The 22,715-nt window shown below is 43.8% G+C and overlaps 1 protein-coding gene across 2 annotated transcripts in view; it reads left to right on the top strand.

The window, feature by feature from the left end:
* The window catches only part of SNX29 (sorting nexin 29), a 510,975-nt gene that overhangs the window by 23,279 nt on the left and 464,981 nt on the right, over nt 1-22,715 (top strand). The window contains exon 4 of one of the 2 annotated variants that reach the window (XM_045777903.2): nt 19,666-19,790. In XM_045777903.2, coding sequence (XP_045633859.1) covers nt 19,666-19,790 — 125 coding nt within the window. Of the gene's footprint in view, nt 1-19,634; nt 19,791-22,715 lie in introns of both variants that reach the window. The other variant, XM_045777904.2, reaches the window with a different exon arrangement.

The raw sequence follows: 22,715 nt of genomic DNA, 5'->3' as shown, positions 1-22,715 counted from the left end.
CCACCAAGTGCTGGTCGTCTGTATCTGTTTTCCTTGCTCTATACCATGGATCACGAGGTATTTATATTTGTTCTTGGTCATTCTTGTCACCAAGCTGTGAAAACCCTGGAATTCTCAAAGTGATAAGAGCCATAAAGGTGTCTTCTGTTATGTTAATGCAGTGACTTTTAAAAAGTCCCAAAGGTTGGGGCCTGTTGCCAGGAGAACCAATTCTATGATTAGAGGGTTGGAACTTTCCCAGCCCCCCCATCACTGGGCAGAGGAGAGGGGTTGGAGAAGGAGTTCAGTTGCCAAAGGCTAATGATTTAATCTATCCCACCTAGGTAATGAAGCCTCCATAAGAACCCCAAAAGGATGGGGTTCAGAGAGCTTCCAGGTCAGTGAACATGTGGAGGCACAGGGAGAGAGATGTTCCTGGGGAGGGCATGAAACTCCGTGTTCTTTTCCCTTACCTGGCCCTACACATCTCTTCCACCTGGCTGTTCCTGAGTATTATAAACTGGTAATCTAGTAAGTAAAATGCTTCTTTGAGTTCTGTGAGCCACTCTGGCATATTAACCTACAGAAGAGGTCGTGGGAATCTTCGAGATACATAGCCAGTCAGTCAGAAGTACAGGTGATAATCTGGGCTTGAGACCAGCATCGGAAGTAGGGGGGGATGTGTGCAGTCTTGTAGAACTGAGACCTTCACCTGTGGGATCTAATGCTGTCTCTGGGTAGATGGTGTCAGAATTGAGTTGAGTTGTAGGACACCCAGCTGGTGTCAGAATTGCTTAGTGGTGTGGGGAAAACCCACACATCGGAAAAGGTGATGAGAATTGCATCTACCTTGCTGGTTGGGAGGATTAAGTCAGATACTGTGTGTAAAAGTGCCAGCCATGTAGGTGTTAATTTCACTCCATAGGGAATGAAGTCTGGTGGGGACAGTCATCACTCAGCTGTGACTCCTGCCCATGCTGCCTACTGATGGAGATAGTAGTCTGCAAATAGAAGGGAAGGGCAAATGTGAATTAGTGAGCCTTATCAACGTTCTCTCTTGCTCTAAGAGGAACAATTGAAGATGGAAGATTTCTTTCTGTGTAACTCCAGGTATAGTTCTCAGTCACATTTGCAAGGTGGAGCTCCTTAGATGTGTCTCTTCCCTCATTTTCCTGCAGGAAGCTAAGAACCAGTGTCTGCTAATGCATAATGGATAATTGGAAGGGATTTTTTTTTCTTAAAAGGCCAAATGTTATCTTTGAATGCCATTTTAAATTTACTGTCTTAGGCACAGTTCTAGGCATGACTGGGAGTGTTGGCCTATGGTGACAGCTAGATTCCAGCTGGTTGGATGAACATCAGTAGGAAACTTTGGAAGGATGGTACACAGCTGTTTCTGCCAAGGCTCTTTGGTAACAAGCAGGGGAAATCGACTCGAGTTGAGGAAGTTGTGAGCTTATAGAGTTGATGACAGGCCAGGTTTGGAAACAGGAAGGAGTCAAGACAACTTTGGAAGCCTCCTAAGCTGAAACAGGGGCCCAGAAATGGTCTTCTAACAGGAATGGTGGTCTAGTTAAGGTTCTGCTGCTGGAGTGACTCTCTCATTCTGCTCAGGATGGACGTTTCAGGGAGGAAGCACCTGATTGGCCAGTCTCAGGTCACATGTCCCCTCTTGGCCACCAGCAGAAGGATTTGGCGGAAGGAGCTTCCTGGGACTCTACTGGCTTGCTCAGTGCAAGATGTCTACTTGGGTTCACCATCCCAAGACAGGATCCAGTGAGGAAGAAATAAACCTTCAAATGCAGTCTGGGTGCTGTGATGAAGGGGTCTATTATGAACATGGGCTGCCCACAGTGCCCAGCAGCTGTCCTCTGTTTCTACTGTATTATAGTGACAGTCTTTCGTGTGACAGTACTCTGTGGTTTAACAATGTTCGTGTCTATATCATCGGTCTCATTTGATCCTTGCAGTGACCCTGAGGTATAGACAAGCAGGAGAGAGGATGATTTCCCTACTTTTACCAGTGTAGAAACTCGGAGGTTGGTCATTTATGCAGCATTAACTTAGTATCTAGTACACACTGGTGCTGGGCGCACAGATTTGGTTGGGTGGGTCATGTGGTTTGTGGGTAGTGGAGTAGGACTGGAGACAGACTTTGTATTCCTACTGTGGTCCTCATTCTCTGACACTTCACTGCCTCCTGTTTTTCTAACACACAGTTTCCTCAAATGAGACATTTGTATCACTGCGAGTGCCTAACATGTTTTTAAGCGTTAAATGTCATGGCATTAGATTCCTTTTAGTTGCCTAGTGGCTCAGTGGTTCGCCTTTTCTTTTTCAGTCTCGGTGATACTGGTGGTGAGACTTGGTTTGGTATTAATAGTTAGGTTGAATTAAATGAAATTGCTAATATTTGATCCTTTTGACCTACAAAAACAACAGTATCCTCCATTTCAAACTAGTATGTCCCCAGCAGCCCCCTCCTCCTCTTTAAACAGAGGCTTCAGGCTCAGTCTTCCTCTGGCAGAGTGGCAGAGACAGAATTTAATACTTTAATTTAATTGCATTTATATTTACTCTGTAGGGCGCATGATGCTGGCTTTCTATTTGCAATAACGATAGTTTTCCCTTTTAAAACTGGCTTCTTTACGTGGAAAAATAAGTCAAACTCAGGACAGGTAAATAACGGTATCTATCCTCAGGTGTAACAAAAGTTGCCCAGCCGTTTGTGAAGGACTGGAGTCTGGCAAGGAGCCAGTCTGAAGCTTTGTGTGGCGTTTGGGTCCCCACGCTATCCAGTGCTGTTGGGCTCATACCAGATGCAAAGCGTGAATGTGTGGGAGGGAGAACTGATCTTTGAGATTACACAGCAGCATGCACCAGTCCTCGTGGAGAGTGTCCAGCACCATTGAAATGAAGGGAAATTAGAGGCAGGGCTTGTTTCATCAGCGTTTGTCCATAGAAACCTCCCCAGGAGGAAGTGGGGGCAGTCGCTGGGCCCCGAAATGCATGCGTTTCTCACCCCTCTCTCTTGGAGTTGTTCTCGTGCTCTGTGTTCCCCTAAGAACAAAGACCCATTCTTGTGCTTCATTAAAATTATTCCGTGGACTGTCAGTCATGCCGGGCGATGGGAGGCTGTAACGTGTTTTTTAAATACCTTGGTTTCTAGAAATAATGGCGGAAGAACTCAGCAGGCACTGGAGGTTACCTCAAGGGCTAGATACGTTATTGTCCCACAGAAGCATCTTCTTCCCGCGTGGAATTACCCAGCACAATCTGGAAGCTTCGCCTTGGAATCATAAACAGCAGCCCCAGCTGCGGGGCGGCAGAAGGCGTGTGGGATTCGGAGCTCAGAGTTTGAGCCTTGGTGTTGCCAGTCCCAAGTCATGTTGGTCTGCGGGCAAGTTTTGACTTTCTCATGGCCCAGTGTCCTCATCTGTAAACGGGTACGGTTGCTATCACATTGATGTGGTAGAGTTGTGAGTTAGGTTACGTGGAGCCTTTCGAACAGTGCCTGGTGGCTAGTAAGTTTCCAGAAATTGTTAGCTATTGTTATTGTCACTGCAGTTTTGTCTTGACACTTGGTGAATATGCTCTGCATACCGGGTCTCTCTGCCGTTACAGGGAGGCAATAGTTGGCTTTGGCTATTCGTCTCAGGACGTTTAGGAATTGTACATTTTTGTGACCCTTTTGGTGACTATGTCAGAAGAAGAGCGGAGCATTTCCCCTCCTTTCAGAGCTTGCCAGGGAACAGTGATTGGTTTGGTGGTTTTTCTGTACCTGTGAGGGATTAGAAACATTCTGAACTCTGCAGGAAGCTGCAATACGAAGCCGGCTGCCCTTTGTTGTTCCCTAATGTCATTCTTAGCATAGTTGAAAACTGTCATATGTATTCCCCTGGACACTTGTGAAACCAGATGGCTTTTCCAGGCATTCCTTTTCCTCTTTTAAATGTCTCGGGATGTTCATCATGTGATTTTCGTCTTCAGTTTGTCATAGTTTCTTACCAACCTATTAGTTGGAGGTGTCGACTGGATATTCTAATGCTTCTCATCCTGCAAAAGATCTTGGGGTTCATTAATTGGATTATCTCTCCTCCCTATCCTGAGTACTTCATTTCCACCTTGATGATATGTAGGAGATAGTTCCACATTGCATATTCTTTCATTTTACTGTATTGATCAAATGAATTGATTTCTTTTTAGAAAAAGATTATTTTTAGCTACTGGGGAGCCCTAGGGCATTCAGCAAATCTGAGCACATTTCCACGTCTGATTTTTAATAAATATTTATATTGCTTATATTGATAGCTATGGAAAATAGTGCTTGGCCCATGGGAAACAATATGTAAGCATCATCATCGCCATCATCCTCGTCATCACTGTCCCTGATGGTGGAGAGATGGTAGAGGTGAGCATGAAGTATGAACTGTGATGTCAGATGTCCAACCCAGCCACAAATCACCAATTACCAGCTGTGTAATTTTGGACCTACTTAGCTTCTCCAGGCCTCTGTCATACCATCTGGAAAGTGAGATGATGATCACAGCCCCACTTCCTTAGATGTAACGGTGTTTGCTTGGCATAGCCGGTTGCAACTTACTAAACTCAGTGTGTTTTCTTTCTATGACTAGTCATACCAGGGTTTTGGCTAACTTGGAAACTAAAGGCGAGACTCATTGCTCATTAATCCCTCCATCCAACAGATGTCTGTTTGTAGATCACTGTGTTGGCATTGGGGATACAAACTGGGTGAGTTGGTTGCTGTCCCAGGGAAATCAGAATGGAGTCCAGGACATGGGTGTGTAAATCGGGGATAGTCATCATGGCCTGTAGTAAGAATTACATAGTCCACACGTGAGAGGTGGGTGTGGGGTCTTTAGTGGTCAGATGGGTAGGATGGGAATTCCAGGCAGCAGGAGTAGCAAGTGGGACAGTGTAGGAGGTGTGAGAAAATGGGATTGTGGATGTGTTGTATGTGTTGGGAGATGGTCTGGAAAGTCAGGAGGTTCCTCTCTTACTGTCACGGGAAAGTGTTTGAACTTTACCCATTAGGGTCTCCCTCCTTTCCTCCCTCCCTTGGTTTTACTTATTTGAGAGAGAGAGAGAGAGAGAGAGCGCTCAAGAGCATGAGCAGGGGGAGGGGCAGAGGGACAATCAGACTCCCCTGAGCAGGGAACCTGATGCAGGGAGGCTTCACCCCAGGACCCTGAGATCATGACCTGAGCCGAAGGCAGACACTTAACAGACTGAGCCACCGGGTGCCCCGTAAGGTATCATTTCTTAAACTGTGGCTGTTTGCATTCCATTTTCACAGTTTTTGCCATTTCTGTATACCATCTGAGCCAGATGTTGGCTTGTGGTGGAAGGTGAAGGCCCTGTCTACTCTGGTCTTGTCATAAGTGAAATCAAAGACTGATGGCTGACTATAGTCTTTCTTGATGCATTGAAATGATAACATAAACACGTTCATCTCTGTTCCTCCTAAAATCGTGTCATGTCCCATGTACCATGGCAAAGTGTAGTATGGGTGGGGGAAAAACAAAGAAGTATAACAGCATAGTCAGAGTTGCATTTCTGGAAGAGGTGCGGGGGGCTGGGTGGGGTGAGAGGGGGCCTGGGGAGCAGCGAGGGTGGCTCTGTGCACTGGGCAGGAGGGCTGAGTGGAGGTGGTTGGGAGGAGAGACGGAGGGATCGAGAAGCCTTGTGACTGAGCCTTGAAAAGCCGGACGGGCTGACAGGACATGGATGATGAGACACGGAGGATGAGACTTCAGTTCTCTGGCTCTAAGATGTGGTCAGAAATCAGAGCAATTGTGTGTTGTTTTAAATTTTGTTTTGTTTGTTTTAAAGCAAGCTTTGGTGTGGAGTTTTCTTTCTTCCAGGCTATGGGCTCCAACCAAGCTTTGAGAGCCCGTGGGCCCCTGGCTTAGCGTCACTTCTGTGTTTCCTCGTTTCCCATTGACTCACTCCTTCTGCATCTAGGGACTTGTGTTTTCTCCATTCTCTTTTTCCCGTTGGATCAAAGCAGCTCCTTCAGCTGATTCCTTCCCGGCCGCCAGCTCCTGTTCCTGATTTTGAAGTTCCGTATCTGCCCAGAGAATCCCAGGCCATGTTTGCATCTGGACGAAGAGCTGGAGGTCTGTCTGCCCCAGAGAAGACAGTGCCTGTGCTGATATTAGTCACTTTTGAGACTGGTCAGAAATTGTGATTTAACCCATTGAAGAATTGGTTATTTTTTTCATTTCTGGCTCCTCTGGTAGAACATTTATTTGATTTCTTTTTACATGCCTGTCTGCCACCCTCAAACCTTCACACTTCCAATGCCTTGAAAACTACTGCCTTGTGAGTTTTCACTGCTCCCAGGTTTGAATTTTTTCTGGTTCTTTGTCAACCTTTTTTTTGGCTTCTTTTTTCTCCATTATGTCTTCTTTTCCTTCCCCCTGAGTACCTTATATTCATGACCAGTGGTTTTCTCCATGTTCATAAAATTTTTACAAGTAACACACCGATGTGTGTACACACACACACACACACACACACACACACTGAGATTTTATTCCCATTGTTTTACAAAAATTGAATGCTAAATAATGTTCCATATCTGCGTTTTCTCTCTTGGTACAATCCTGTCAAAACCTTTCCAAGTTAAGGTTCTAGTAATTGTGTTAATTATTTTTAATTTTGTAAATCTAATAATTGTTTTTAAGAGGTTGCATTATATCTCATGGTGCATATGTGCAGACAGTTTCCTATGCGGTAAGAGCAACTTCGTGTCCAGTGTTCACTACCGTGGACAATGAAACAACAGACACCCTTGAGCTTCTTTACTTACATAGTGAGGATTTTATTTCCTTGGCATAGATTTCTAGGAGTTGGGTTGCTGGGTCAAAGAGAATATGTGTTTTTTTGTTTGTTTTTTAAAGATTTTATTTATTTGAGAGAGAGAGAAAGCACGAGCAGGAAGGAGAGGGAGAAGCAGACACCTCACTGAGCAGGCAGCCTGACGTAGGGCTCGATCCCAGGCAGACGTTTAACTGACTGAGCCAGCCAGGCACCCCGAGAATACGTGTTTTTATTTTATTTAATTAATTGATTTATTTTTTTAAGTAGGCTCCACGTCCCGTGTGGAGCCCAATGTAGGCCTTGAACTCACAATCCTGAGATCAAAACCTGAGCTGAGATCAAGAGTTGGACACTTAACTGACTGAACCACCCACGTGTCCCAATATGTGTTTATTTTTTTATTCATTTTCTTTTTCTTTTTTTAAATAATTAAAAAAATATTTATGTTTTTGACAGAGAGTGGGAGAGAGAGCGAGAGAAAGCACAAGCAGGGGGAGCAGCAGAAGGAGAGGGAGAGGCAGGCTCCCCACTGAACAGGGAGCCCGATGTGGGGCTCGATCCCAGGTCCCTGGGATCATGACCTGAGCCAAAGGCAGACGCTTAACCGACTGAGCCACTCAGGTGCCCCTTACTTTATTTTTCTTAAAAGATTTTATTTATTTGATCAGAGAGACAGAGAAACAGAGTATGAGTTGGGGGGAGGGGCGGAGAGAGGTGGGGAGGGACAAGCAGTCTCCCTGCTGAGCGCCCAGCCCTATGCAGGGCTCTATCCCAGGACCCTGAGATCATGACCTGAGCTGAAGTCAGATGCTTAATCAACTGAGCCATCCAGGTGCCCCAATATGTGTTTATTTTTAATAATTATTATGATCAGGTATCTTTCTAAAAATTTCTGCTGGCAGTGCCTGAGACTACCCTTCTCTTTCCTACTTACTGTAGTTGTGAGTGTTGTTTTGAAGTTTTGTACGTGTGATGGGTGAAAGCCTGCGTGGCTCAATCCGTTAAGCATTCGACTCTTGGTTTAGGTTCAGGTTGTGATCTCAGGGTCTTGAGATGAAGCCTTGGGTCAGGCTCTGCACTCAGTGTGGAGTCTGCTTGAGATTCTGTCTCCCTTTCCCTCTGCTCCAACCCCTACCTTGCATACACTCTCTCTCTCAAATAAATAAATAAATAAATCTTAAGAAAACAAAAAAGAATGGTGATGGCTCAGACTCACTTTAATTTGCATTTCCTTGATTGGTAGTGAATTTCAGTATCTTTTTTTTCCCCTTGAATATGTTTTGGCTATTTGGCTTTACTGTTTTGTTTAAAACTCCTTCATATTATACATTTTCTTACTGGATTATTTGTCCCCTTGTCAGTTTGTGAGAGCTCTTTGTAAATTATTATAATTAATTAACGTTTCATCTGTTTTCTGCTTTGTAAGTATTTTTTCATATCTGTCCATTATCATTGTAAGCACAGATAACAGTATCTATTATATTACCACATTTAAAAATTTTTTACATGATTAAATATCTTTTTACGTACCCATATGCCTACCTACCAGTTTCTAGGTTTTCAGTGTTTGTTTTTTTAAAGATTTTATTTATTCATTTGACAGAGAGACAGAGAGAGGGAGCACAAGGAGGGGGAGCAGCAGGCAGAGGGAGAGGGAGAAGCAGGCAGAGTGAGAAGCAGGCTCTCTGCTCAGCAGGGAGCCAGATGTAGGGCCTGGATCATGACCTGAGCTGAAGGCAGACGCTTAACCAACAGAGCCACCCAGGTGCCCCATAGGTTTTCGGTGTTTTAAAAAGATCTTCCCAATATTAGATTATGCATACTGTATTTTTAAAAATTTCTTGTAAGATTTTTATTGTTTATAGTTAAGCCTTTAATCCACCTGGAATTTATTTTTGTATGGCCTATGGGATAAAACTGAAGCCAATTTTAGTTTCTCCTAGATGGTTGCCATCTTTCTCACAGATCTTTTTGGTTCTTTAACTCTGGGCATTATTTCTGGGCTATTTGGTTCTTTACTTCCATTTCACTTACTTAGCACAGAGAGAGCATGCTCTGGGCCACAGCAAGCAGCACTAATTGAGAGCACCAGGCTGGCTTGCTTCTCAGGTGCTGGGACCCCTGGCACAGGAAGGAGTCAGGAGAGGGCCCCTGCACGCTGGTGCTGTCACACTGGGATGTGGGGCCTCGGCCCCAGCCCTCATGATCCTTGCCGTAGATGAATTTACATGAATCTTCAGGGATGCTTAATTCTACTCAAATAATGGTAGAAGGTGCAAATTATTGAGAGAACATGATTACTGGAACCCACTCCTCTTTCTCCTACACCCTCACAAATTTATATTAGTCTATAAATTTATATATAATATAATATATATAAATATATTATGTTTATATATAATATATATGTTTATATATAATATAATATATTTATATATAATATAATATTTATATATAATATAATATAAATTTATATTAGTCTATAACTTGCCTTTTTTTTTTTTATAGTGAGAGAGAACATGTGAATGGGGGTAAGGGGTGGGGAGGGGCAGAAAGAGAGGGAGAGAGAGGGAGAACCTTAAGCAGGCTCCATGCCCAGCACAGAACCTGACATATGGCTCCATTTATGGAGATTATGACCTGAGATTATGACCTGAACTGAAATCAAGAGTCGGATGCTTAACTGACTGAGCCACCCAGGCGCCCAGTTGTTTTTGTTTTTAAACCTGGCCGTGTATTATGGAGATTGTTCAAGGTCAGTAGTTAACAGAATGGTGCAGCTTACTGTCAATGGCATCTTCATGACCAATGTCAATTTTATTTGTATAATTTCATCAATTATGAGGCACAGCTGGATTTCAAAGGTGTGTGTGGGGGAGAAGGTGGTGCTTCTTAGGGTTGATTAGATACGTTGTCTCATTCTTTTTAAATGTCTCTGTAATATTTTGTAGTGTGGAGGTACTGTAACTTATTTACTATTTTCCTGTTAATGGATATTCAAGTTGTTTCTTGCTCTGTTTTTGCTTTTGCTATTGTAAACAGTGCTTCAATAAAAGTATTTGTGTATATATATATATATGTATATATATATATATATACACACACACACAGCCACACACACACATATATCTTTGCCTGCTAGTCTTTTTATATTGGTTTATTTAAACTTTTGATTTTGAGATAATTGTAGATTCATATACATTTGTAAGAAATAATATAGAAAAAGCCAGTTTCCCTTTTCCCCAGTTTCCCTTAGTAATAATATCTTATAGAACCCTAGGACAGTATTTCAGATTTCCCTACGTTTACTTATATTTATTTGTGTGTGTGTGTGTGTGTGTGTGTGTGTGTGTGTGTGTTTAGTTCTGTGCAGGATGATCACTGTGTAGGGACACCTGTCCATCACCACAGTCTGATTATAGAATAGTTTCATTGTCACAGGATCCTTCCTTTTATACCATCCCTCCCTCCCTCCCTTCTGTTCCCTCCTTCTCCACCTTAACTTCTGGCAAACACCAATCTGCCCCTCAGTTCTATAATTTTGTCACTTCGAGAACATGACATTAGCAGAACCACACAGTGTGTTACCTTTTGGGATTGGGTTTTTTCCCCACTCAATGATTCCCATGAGATCCACCCATGTTGTTGCATGTATCAGCAGCGTGTGTGCCTTTCTGTTGTGAGTAGTATTCTGTGGTGTGGAGGGACCAAACTCTGTCTCTTCATGAATTCACTGAAGGACATCTGGCTTGTTTCAGTTTTTGGCTACTGCAAATAATGCTGCTGTAAACATTCATGTACAGGTTTTTTGTGGGAACATAATGTTTTCATTTTTCTGAGATAGTCACTGGGAGTGCAATTGTTGGGTGGATGGTATTTGCATATTTAGTTTTATAAGAAACTGCTAAAGTTTTTTCCAGACTGGCTGTACCATTTACATTCCTACCAACAACGTGCGAGTGATCCGGTTCCTCTGCATTCTTGGCAGCATTTGGTATTGTCATGTTTGCCTATTTTAGCCATTCTTATAGGTGTGCAATCATATCTTATGGTGGTTTTAATTTGCATTTCCCTAATGACGTTGAACATATTTTCCCATACTTGTATGCATATATCCCCTTTGCTGAAATGTCTGTTTATGCTTTTTGCTCATTTTTAAAATTAGTAGTGCTTTTATTTTTATAGGATACATTCCTAGAAGTAGGATTTCTGAATCAAAGTATATGGGCATTTAAAAAAATTGTACTGTCTAGGGCGCCTGGGTGGCTCAGTCAGTTAAAGCATCTGCCTTTGGCTCGGGTCATGATCCCAGGGCCCTGGGATCGAGTTCTGTGTTGGGCTCTCTGCTCAGCGTGGAGTCTGCTTCTCCCTCTGCTCCTCTCCCCTCTTGTGCGTGCTCTCTCTCTTGCAAAAATAAGTAAACAAAAAAAAAATTTTTTTATTTGTTGCTATTAATAAAAAAATTAAAAAAAATTTTACTGTCCCATTTTGCAGAAAGATGTAGCAATTCACATTTATATTCCCAACAGTGCTCATTTACATATACTCGTGCTTGATCTGTGTGTGATTGGTTATAAAATTGATAGTCCTGAATTGATATCTTAGTACTGTGACACTTTCCTGGCCACTGGTGAGACTGAATATCTTTTCATCTGTTTATTGGCCCATATTTCCTCCTTTCATGATTTGTTTGTTGACTTGAAAAGTTTATTATTATTTGAGTTGTTTGTCTTTCCCTTACCCATTTGTAGAAACTCTCCATGTATGATGGCTTTTAATCCTTTTTCAGTTACATGTGCTATAAGTATTTTCTTCAGTATATTATTTATTGTTTTACCATGTTTATATTTTTTGCCATCTAGAAATTCAAGAATCTTATGCAGTTAATTAGATGAACCTATTTCTTGTAAGTAGGCTCCATGCCCAGTGTGGAGCCCAACATGGGGTTTGAACCCATGACCCTGAGATCAAGACCTGAGCTGAGACCAAGAGTCAGATGCTTAACTGACCGAGCCATCCTGGCGCCCTGAATGAAACTTTAAAATTTTGGTTTTAGAGTATCCTGTCCTGAGGTTCTTCTGTATTTTTCTCTATTATTTTTACAGTTTTATTTTTTCCCATTTATATTTTTCTTTATCTTGATCCATCTGGAATTTTGTTCTGTCTGGAGTTTGAGACACAGGTTTATTACCGGCCACGTGTGTCATTGCCCCTGCTTAAATAGCCCATTCTGCCCATCTGAATTGAAGTGCTATTATTATATTTAATATTTCCATATTTATTTGGATTTTTTATAAGGGGTTTTCCCATACTCCATCAATATATTTATCCCTGCACCCAAAACCACACTGTGCCACATCCTTCCTTGGAATTATTATTAAAATCCTTGGGATTATTATTGGAGTTGTATTCAATTTATACATTAATTGATGTATACATGATTAATTTATACATTAATTAATGACATTTTTATTTATGAATGTTATTTAGGAAAATGATATTTCTATTTATTTTGACCTTTATACCTTTTAAGAAAATATTATGCTTTTCTTTGTATAGGATTTCTATCTTTCTTGTTTAAAGATTTTATTTATTTATTTGACAGAGAGAGAGACAGCCAGCGAGAGAGGGAACACAAGCAGGGGGGAGTGGGAGAGGAAGAAGCAGGCTCCTAGCAGAGGAGCCTGATGTGGGGCTCGATCCTGTAACGCCAGAATCACGCCCTGAGCCGAAGGCAGACGCTTAACCACTGTGCCACCCAGGCGCCCCTATCTTTCTTGTTTAAAAGCAGATTTATTCCTGCTTCTCCCTCTCACACTTCCCTTGCTTGTGTTCCCTCTCTTGCTGTCACTCTCTGTCAAATAAATAAATAAAAGTCTTAAAAAAAGGGAGGGGGGTGCCTGGGTGGCTCAGCCGTTAAGCGTCTACCTTCGGCTCAGGTTATGATCCTAGGGTGCTGGGATCGAGCCCTGAATCGGGGTCCCTGCTCAGCGGGAAGCCTGCTTCTCCCTCTCACACTCCCCTGGCTTGTGTTCGCGTTCTCGCTGTCTCTCTCTGTCAAATAAATAAAAATCTTAAAAAAAACAAAAGTAAAAGTAGATTTATTTTACTTCTGTTACTATTGTAAATGGAATTCCCTTGCCCTGTTTTGTTTACTTAAAAAAATCAAATTTTAATGTTATAGTTTCATTTATAACAATATTTTTTATTTGTGGGTTAGAAACACATCTTTGTAGATCTGCTTTTTTTGGCTTAACATTATAATCTAAGCTTTTTATTTATTTTTAAAAATTTGTTTATTTTTTAATCTAAGCTTTTAAAAATGCTATTTCAAGTTCACTATAAGCATTTAAAATAGTTGTATGCTTTTTCCTCACCATAACTTTTATTTTTTATTTATTTTTAAAATTAAGAAAAAGATTCTATTTATTTATTTGTCAGAGGGAGAGAGAGAGAGAGAGAGAGAGAACGAGCACAGGCAGGGGGAGCAGGAGAGGAAGAAGCAGACTCCCTGCTAAGCAGGGAGCCCAATGTGGGACTTGATCCCAGGACCCTGAGATCATGACCTGAGTCGAAGGCAGACACTTAACAGACGGAGCCACCCAGACATCCCTCAGCATAACTCTTAAATTGTATTTCTCCATTTGTTGTAGCTTAAGGTGGCAGTATTTCTGGTTCTTGAGACATGAATACACTTTAATGCTTGTTGGAAAGAAGCTGAGTTCTGAAAAGCATAAAGCTAAGAAAGACATCACCAGCAATTCTTTTACCAAGTGGCTCTTAATGTTTTTACATAATTCCCTTTAGGATTTTTTTTTTTTTTTAGCATAGTTGAGGGCATACTTAATATATAGTTTCATATCCTGCTTATTTTTCATTTTTATGTTATAAACTTGTAGGTTTTCATTATAAGCTCTTGGTGTGAGTTTTTTTTTTTTTTTTAAAGATTTTATTTATTTATTTATTCAACAGAGATAGAGACAGCCAGCGAGAGAGGGAACACAAGCAGGGGGAGTGGGAGAGGAAGAAGCAGGCTCCTAGCGGAGGAGCCTGATGTGGGGCTCGATCCCGTAACGCCGGGATCACGCCCTGAGCCGAAGGCAGACGCTTAACCGCTGTGCCACCCAGGCGCCCCTCTTGGTGTGAGTTTTAAGGGCTAAATAGTATTCAGTTATAAGCTGTGCTATTGTTTGTTGAACCAGTTCCCCAAGTGTCAGATCTTTAGTGGTTTTTAACTTTCCCCAGATGTAGATGATGTCATTTTCAGTGTGTTCATTCCTAAATCTTTACCTGACTAGTAGATTCCTGTCAAGGATTGGTATCTGCCAGGAAAATTTACAGGTTGAAGGATGCGAACCTTTGGAAAACTTAATTTATTATACATAAATGTAGAGCATGGCCCATTGCAAAAGGGTGCCATGCTGTAGCACGGCTAGTGGTGACTGTATTGTCCTAAGTCTGAGATATGTCTGATGCTGTTAATTGGCTGATTTTTATGGGTACAGTTGACTCCATTCCAGGTGACATCGGCACTTTCCACGTGAGGATAATCTGGTCCATTTTCATGATGTACTTGGTTTTCCCCAAAAGGTTCCTATAACGTAGTGAAAGGAGCACTTTGAAATATGCCCTCTTTATAAGGTTAATTTGATGTCATTCGTACAAATGCAGCTTTTATTGCTGATCCTGTCAGTTGTTCTAACATTTGCCATAAAAAGGTACAGGATTCTTAAGAATCTTATTATAGATTAATGTGGCAGGATAAGGAGTCTTGAAATATAGGTCAAAGCTCAGGAAAACCAATGCTTGCAGAATTTCAGCAGTAAACTAGTTAAGCTCACGTGGCGTCCAGCTGTGCTGGTGTTGGTAGATAGTTTTAAATTCAGCAGGAGCAAGGTATTTAATTTTCCATTCCTTCATTCCTTTATCAGGCTTTGCTGAGCATCTTGAGGGCGTTTTTTTTTTTTTTTTTAAGACTTATTTGAGAAAGAGAGAGGGAGAGAGCATGCTGCGATCAACTGCGGTGGGAGGGGCAGAGGGACAGGGAGAGAGAATCCCAAGCAGATTTCCCACTGAGTGCCAGCCCCAACCTGAGGCTCGATCTCAGACCTTGAGATCACCACCCAGTTGGAAACCAAGAGTTGGATGCTTAACTGACTCTGCCATTCAGGTGCCCTAGTTTTTTTTTTTTTTTTAATTTTAAGTTTTAATTTTTAAAAAGATTTTATATATTTATTTGAGAGACAGAGAGCAGCAGGCAAAGGGAGAGAGAGAAGCAGACTCCCAGCTGATCAGGGAGCACCATGTGGGGCTTGATCCCAGGACCCTGGGATCATGACCTGAGCCTAAGGCAGATGCCTAACGAACCAAGCCACCCAGGCGCCCTAATTTTTATTTTTAACAGCTTTATTGATGTCTCATTTACATACCATAAAAATCTACCTCTTGTGAGTATACAGTGTGAGGGTGCGCACGAGGTGGGGTGGGGGAGGAGTCTTAAGCAGACTCCACACTGAGTGCAGAGCCCAGCGTGGGGCTCGATCTGACGACCTAGAGTGGAAACCAGGAGTCATTTGCTTAAGCAACTGTGCCACGCAGGCGCCCCCTGAAGTGATTTTTTTAAAGTAAATTTATAGAGTTGTGCAACCAATAACACACCCAGTTTTAGAACATTTTCATTATGCCTATTTTCTATTGTGCCAGTTTACAATTAATCCCCAATTCCAGCCTTAGGCAACCACTAATTGACTTTTGGTTTCTAAATGTTTACCTTTTCTCAACATTTCATGGAATCCTACAACATGTGGCTTTTTGGGCCTGACTGCTTTCTGTTACCATAATATTTTCAAGGCTCATCTTTGTCGAAGTGTGTGTCAGTACATAAGTCCTAGTATTGCTGAGTAGTATTCTATGGTCTCGAAATACCACATTTTATTTATCCATTCATCTGGTCAGCAGTTGTATGCATAAAAACTTGAAGTGATTTTCTTGACTAGTGATTTTATTTATTAAAAAATTTTTTTGGGAAAGATTTTATTTATTTATTTATTTGCCAGAGAGAGAGTACAAAGAGGGGGAGCAGCAGGCAGAGGGAGAAGCAGGCTCCCCACTGAGCAGGGAGCCCGATGAGGGACTTGATCCCAGGACCCTGGGATCATGACCTGAGCCGAAGGCAGATGCTTCACCGACCAAGCCTCCAAGGCGTCCCTTGAGTGGTGCTTTTAAAACAAATGAAAACATTCGCTGTTTCGTCCCCCCACTTAATCACAAACATGCGACGTTCACCGACTCACAGTGGTAGTTAGCTGTGATGAAATGCCGTGGAGGCAGCTGACCCACCATAGCGGTGCCCGGAGGCATCTCACAGAGAGCATTCTGGGAAACAGGAGAGACCAAGCTGAGAAAAGAAAGAATCCCACAGCGTAGCTGTCCCTTTCACTTTGCAGGAATGATCATATAACTGAGTAAAGATGAGAAGAAACGGAAACCTTAGGGTGACAAGGTTATAAATTAGTGCCTATAGTGTGCCCACATGTGCTAAAGGGGTGTAGGAGCCTGTGGTTGCACAAGTGTGTTCTGCTGGATTCACTAGTCCTAACTGACCTGGGTTCAGATTACAGATTGTACAAGATCTCTGGAGATGCATCTGTCCCCTAAATATCCATCAAGTCTGTGTTCTGAATGCCCCCAGGGGAGGGACCATTTTGGTCACCATTACCATAGCAGCCAGGCATTGTGCTAGGTGCTGGGACAATGAAGATGAGTGAGGTACCATCCCTGTTGTGTGGGAGCTCAGGTCAGCAAGAGGGGGCATCTCTAAAGCAGATCACTAACAGCGAGGTTGGTCAAGGGCTGCAGTAGAAAGAAGTTCAGAATGAGGAAGCACTCAGGAAGGCTTCCTGGTAGAGGGGACCCTTGAGCTAAGTCTTGAGTGACCAGTAGGTATAAGCTCAGGTCCAATGGGGAAGTGAGAGGGGACATGGGAACGGCGATAAATAGCATGGCCTTCGGCAAGGTAGTCATCATAATGAATTAGTTATAGGATTAGTACTCCCCCTGGGTTTTCTGCTGTGTTAGGTTGGTTGTGACCTGTCTGCATCTAGAAGGTAATACTGATGATGTAATCCAAACCTTGGGGACTGGGTTTGTGCTGTTCACCTGCATTCCATTCCCTTTAGGGGCCAGATATTATCTAGAGTTGATAGGGCAGCCCCTGACTTGTGCATTAGAGCCAAGTAAAGTAACGGGGATTGTTGATTCAATTATTATATTTGCAGATGATTTGTTTAAAGATACAGGATGTTCTCTTTTTTTTAAAAAGTATTTTTATTTTTATTATGTTTTTAAAAATGATTTTGTTTATTTGAAAGAGAGAGAGAGCATGAGCAGGGAGGAGGGGAAGAGGGAGAGGGAGAAGCAGACTCCCCACTGAGCAGGGAGCCCGACGCATGGGGTTCAGTACTAGGACCCTGGGATCATGACCTGAGCCGAAGGCAGATGCTTAACTGACTGAGCCACCCAGATGCGTCCAGGCTGTGGTTTATTGTGGAGAACTCTAAACACAGCCTGGGGTTTTGGGTTTTTCCCCTGAGATAGGACTTTGGTTGGGCTCCATTTTGCCATGCCTGTTTTGGTTACTGGAATTTAGATGGTTTTGTTAGGTATCCCGGCTTTCAGGAAGCCCTTAAATGTGTGCCTGTGTGAATGTGTAGAGAGACTAGCATATACACATCTCATATTTAAGAGTGACATATGCCTAGGAAAGAGGGTTGTTTCAATGTAGGGGAGTGTTCTGGGACTCACGGCTCAAGATTAATTAGTCACTTCCCTACCAATGAAAAAGCATTTATGGAGCGTGCATACCAGACACTGAGCTAGGTGCAGGGGAGCCAAGGTAGGAGCTAGAAACCAAATAGTGTTGTTGAGGACAGGTGTTAGATTTGGGATGCCAATTAGTCTTCCTTCCTGTGGGGGGCCAGCTTTGATCTTTGGCAGTGGTCACCCAGAATGCTGGGATGGATTAGTGATGTCCGTCATGAGCACAGAAGGAGAGTAAATGTACGAGTGCAGTGTATTTGCTGACAATATGTTAGGGTTTTCTGATGTAGATGGACAACTTGAGTAAAGGTGGGGTATGGGAAGGAGAGGACATTTGTCTCAGAATAAGCATGTTTGCTTTGGTATGGGGTGTATCTGGAATCTACTTTGGATCAGTTTGGGGTTGGGTAGGGCTGGAGTACCTGTGTTGTTAATTATGTAGTCTTACAATGCTGCTTATTATGTACTCATGTACTGTCTCTGAAATGTCTTTAGCCTGTTTCTTTAGGTGTAAAATGGAGATAATACCTGCCTCACCTGTATGAAATAATGTTGATGGGAGGAGCTAATGAAATAATGGGTATGAAAATATTTTACCGCCCACAGAGCAATAAGCCCTTGGAGTATTATTACTGCAGGTGTGGAGGTGAGTGGAACAGGAAATGCCTGAAGTTAGGCAAGGTTGAGCCAGATGGTGATGGCCTCAGGGACTTTGCACTGGGTCCCTCTGCCTAGTCTGCTGTGTCTGTCACATCCAGGTCATAACTCCAAGGTTACCTCCATTCAGGCCCAAGAGTCTAAGCCTGTTCGGCCGTGTCTTCACCTACCACCTCATCTGGTTTTATTTTCTTCAGAGTTCCCATCAACTGAAATGGTCCGGTTAGCATCTTTGTGTATCTCCCTCTGCTAGAACCGTGCAAATGTGGTGGGGCAGAGACTGTGCTGTGTCTTTGTATCCTCAGAGCCTAGAACAGTAGTGTCTGGTACCTAGGAGGAGTTCAGGATTTATTATTATTTTTGTGGGGAGGGGGCACAGGAGAGTGCTAGCATAAGTGGGGTGGGAGGGCCCAAGGGAGAGGGGCAGAGAATCTTGAGCAGATTCCACACTCAGTGTAGAGCCTGATGTGGACTTGATCTCACCACCCCGAGGTCATGACCTGAGCCAAAATTAAGGTTGGACACTTACCCGATTGAGCCACCCAAGTGCCCCAAGGATTTAATATAGGTTACGTGAGCGAATGGAAGGGCCTTTAAGTCCGCAGATTCAATGGCCTAGGTGCCCAGGAGCCCTGGGAGGATTGTAAAGAATAGAAGGTAGTAGCTCTGACTTCATTTCTTTGCCAACATGTTCGTGAAGCTTCTATTTCTTTGGTTATTGAGAAATAAATTTAATTGAATCCACATTAGTAACTTAATTGAAAATTCATTCCATTGAGTTTCTGGATCCGACTTCATAATATAATCCCTTACAACAAAATAAAGAACAAGAATCAGAATTCATATTTTTTTTAGCGTATGTAACAGGCCATGAAATTATACAATGTTTCCAGTTTGGCAGGCTGGTGCATTCAATCTCTTGAAAGATAATCTAGTTCCTTAAACTACATATAATTTGAATTAGAGTTGGAATTTGTGAATTGAATACAGTTAGCAGCCCACCCCTCCCCACGCCAGACTGATTTGTTTTTAAATTGGCTTATATATTTTTTTCCTCTGTTGGCTGGCACCAATTCCATTTTCCCTCCTTTCTTGTGAATTGTTACTATGCTTTCAAGAGTCTGATGAATATGGCCAGGATGTGTGGGGCTTCCTGGAGGTATGTGAAATGAGCACAAATGGAGAGAGGTGTGCTGAGGTGCCCAAGTCAATTCCATGTCAATTAGCTGCCCATAAGTCCAGGTCAAGTGTACCTTCCCTGAGGCTTGGAGCTAGTGACTCACCCCCTTCCTGGAGATGCTGGAGCTGCTCTGCTTGTCTCTCTCCCTGCACAGGTGGACTGATGAATCACTGGTTCTCTCGCAGGGTAACCTGTCTGTGTGCCCAGTTTGAGGCGGTCCTGCAGCATGGCCTGAAGAGGAGCCGGGGATTAGCGCTAACGGCGGCGGCGATCAAACAGGCAGCAGGCTTCACCAGCAAAACTGAAACAGGTACTGATGCAGCGCAGAGGATGGAGTCTTTTCTTAAAAGTTTTTATTTATTTTTTAACAGTGGGCAATCAGGCATTGTGTGGGAGTGGGATGGGGGCAGCCTGATGGTGTAGAAATCCACGTGTGAGGATGTCTTACCTATAGTCAGTAGTGGTGTTGTCCTCTGCAGAATCCTCAGAGCCACGTGTCCCAGTCTCTGAGAGCTCAGGGTCCTGCAGCCAAGGGCCTTATGTCACCAGTGTGGTGTGGCAATTGCTGGGAAATCGATGATGTATTTTAATTTTGTGCATGGGGATAGCATGACATTTCGTAATTAAGTCCGCCTTCAACACCAGCAACAGAAACAGGAGACTCAGTAGGTCTCTGAGCTTACAGCTCTCCTAGCATCCATTTTAGTGTTGTCTAAGTAGTGTGCCGTGCTCCTGTGTGCCTGGAAGACAAGGACAATGCTGACAATCACTACTAACACGCGGGAGCACTTTGCACAAGCCTGGAACTTCGTTCATCTTTTATATGAATTAACTCATTCAGTTTTCAAGACAGCCCTATGAGTAGTAGGGACCTTTATTTTCTCCACTGTACAGATGAGGAAGCTGTTTAAAGTGATTTGCTTTGGCTCTGGACCTAAAAAGTATATCATGTCATATAAAAAACATTCTTATGTCCTTCTTCCCCAACACTTTCTTTTTTTTTTTTTTTTTTTTTTGAGCTAGTATGTGAGCAGGTGGGGTGGGGTGGGGTTGGGGGGGAGGAGCTCAGAGGGAAAGGGAGATAGAGTCTCAAGCAGTCTCCACACCCAGCACAGAACCTGACGCGGGGCTCAATCTCATGACTGAGATCACGACCTGAGCTGAAGGCAAGAGTCGGACGCTTAATTGACTGAGCCACCTAGGTGCCCCTCTTCCCCAGCAGTTTAAAGAGCAGGTTTATTCAGACCCTGCTTGTGGCTGCTGTCCTGAATCTTGTTACTGTGACGAAGTCCGTGTCACTGCTGGTGCCCCTCGTTCCCAGCTGACCATCAGCCCTCGCCGTGTCTGGCGGAGGTGTGGGGAATTGTCTGCCAAACAAGCCCTTTGCCTTTCCCACTCCCACGTGTTGGTGCATCTCCCTTCCTTTTGCTCTCAGCCCTTCAACAAATCTTTAATTGCTGTCGTTCATCTCACCAGTTGCTCATTTTTAGAAGTGAATGGGGTTTCTGTGGGGGTCAGGGGACAGCTGCAAGAAGGATCCTGTCACTGTTGATTTTTCTTCTGTGCTCCTGGGTCCCTTCTTTAAAAGTCGGGGACATAGGGGGCTGGGTCAGAGAGGAGCTGCCTTCCAGGGCCTCAGTCCCCATGGAAACCACTGCCTACAACCTTGGTCACCTTGGCTGTGCCTCTGTTGTCTCGGCGGTGTCTCCTGGCATCTGCATGGGGGTGGCTCAGTGCTGTGGGCTGGTTGATGAGCTGCTTGAGGACATAACTTTGCCCAGAGTTCTCCTCGATGTGATGGGCCCTTGTATTTCTTCCTGTTTCCATCTTCCCTGTTTGTGCAGTAGCTTCCTTAGAGAATGGGTGTGGAGTAGACCACTAGGCTCCGGGTCGGCTTCCATGTAATGAGGGCAGCTGCTGGCATAGCAGAGGCAACCTTGGCTTTGGAGTCAGACCGTGAGCGTCAGCTTGGAATGACCCTGGGGAAGCGCCCCTCTGAGCCTTAGTTTTCACCTGTGAGGGTGATCTTCTCGTCTACCCCGGGGGGCATCTGGAAGATTCAGTGAGAATTAGCTGCTTTGGTTCATAGAATATAATGAACATTTCACCAGTTACCCTCCTCTGCCCAGCAGCCTTTACACTTGTAAACTCTTCCCCCCTCTCATCCTCACTCGGGCTCTGAGCCTTGGCCGTGCAGAAGGGCTCTTTCTGTTCCTACACAGACTAGAATGCTTGTCTTTTTGTTACTTGGGCCTGGTAATCCCAGGAGCACCAGCCCATTTGTGAGGCACCGCCAGGGTTCCCAGTCTTGCCCCTTCCCTGTGTCGTAGCACAATTTCTGCACCTGCATCCTGAAGAGAGACTGACCAGCGAGCAGTGTCTGCTTTTTCTTTTTCTTTCTTTTCTTTTCTTTTCTTTTCTTTTCTTTTCTTTTCTTTTCTTTTCTTTTCTTTTCTTTTCTTTTCTTTTCTTTTCTTTTTTTTTCGCTGCAGAGGATGTTCTGGGCCGCCTCCTTGCCAGTTTGAATCCAGGGAAAGGCTGGATTAGCTTAGGCCTCGAGGGGCTGCCGAGGGCTTCTGTCAGTCTTGTCTGCTGCGCAGTTCACCGTTCACTGGTGCCGGGTGCTCCATGGCTAATTAAAATCTCTTTGCCACTGTTGTGTGTTTGATTAAAAACCTCATGTGGGGAGGGGGCAAGGTGGGTTTTCAACTGCTAGGAGTCGGGAAAGATCAGATCAGTGGCTGCTTGGTTGCTCTTATAGACATGGGAATGACCGTGGCCGGCAGAAGGGAGAAAATGAAATCTGAAGAGGAAGCTTGGATGGATATGAGCGTCCCTGTGCTCCCTCGTCCCTGCTGGCTGCTGGCCTGGGCCCTTTCTGTAGCTTAGCAGTTGACACCAGGCTCTAGAGTTGGGCGACGGGGTTGAAATCCCGGCTCCGTGACTCATCACACAGGAGCTGTCTGGGATATCCCCTCTCTGAGCTTCCGTGGCCTCATGTGTGAAATAAGGCCATGCACAGGACTGGCCTCACAGTGTCGTGCTGGGGGCTCTGTGAGAAAGCACCTGTGAAGCCAGGCCTCGATGCCCAGCTGCCGGAGCTGGTGCTTGATAACATGGCAGCAGCTGTCCAGGGGGGGCGACCATGTGCTTCATGTTTGGATGATGTCACTGAGGCTTAAGTAAGTTCATAAGTTGTTCAAGTTCACATAGCTAGTAAGCGGCAGAGCTGAGC

Source organism: Ursus americanus, chromosome 2, assembly GCF_024610735.1.
Source record: "Ursus americanus isolate L20-20 chromosome 2, mUrsAme1.1.p, whole genome shotgun sequence".
NCBI lineage: Eukaryota > Metazoa > Chordata > Mammalia > Carnivora > Ursidae > Ursus > Ursus americanus.
The sequence above is the reverse complement of the archived record's forward strand: the minus strand, read 5'-3'. Positions and strand labels throughout refer to the sequence as shown.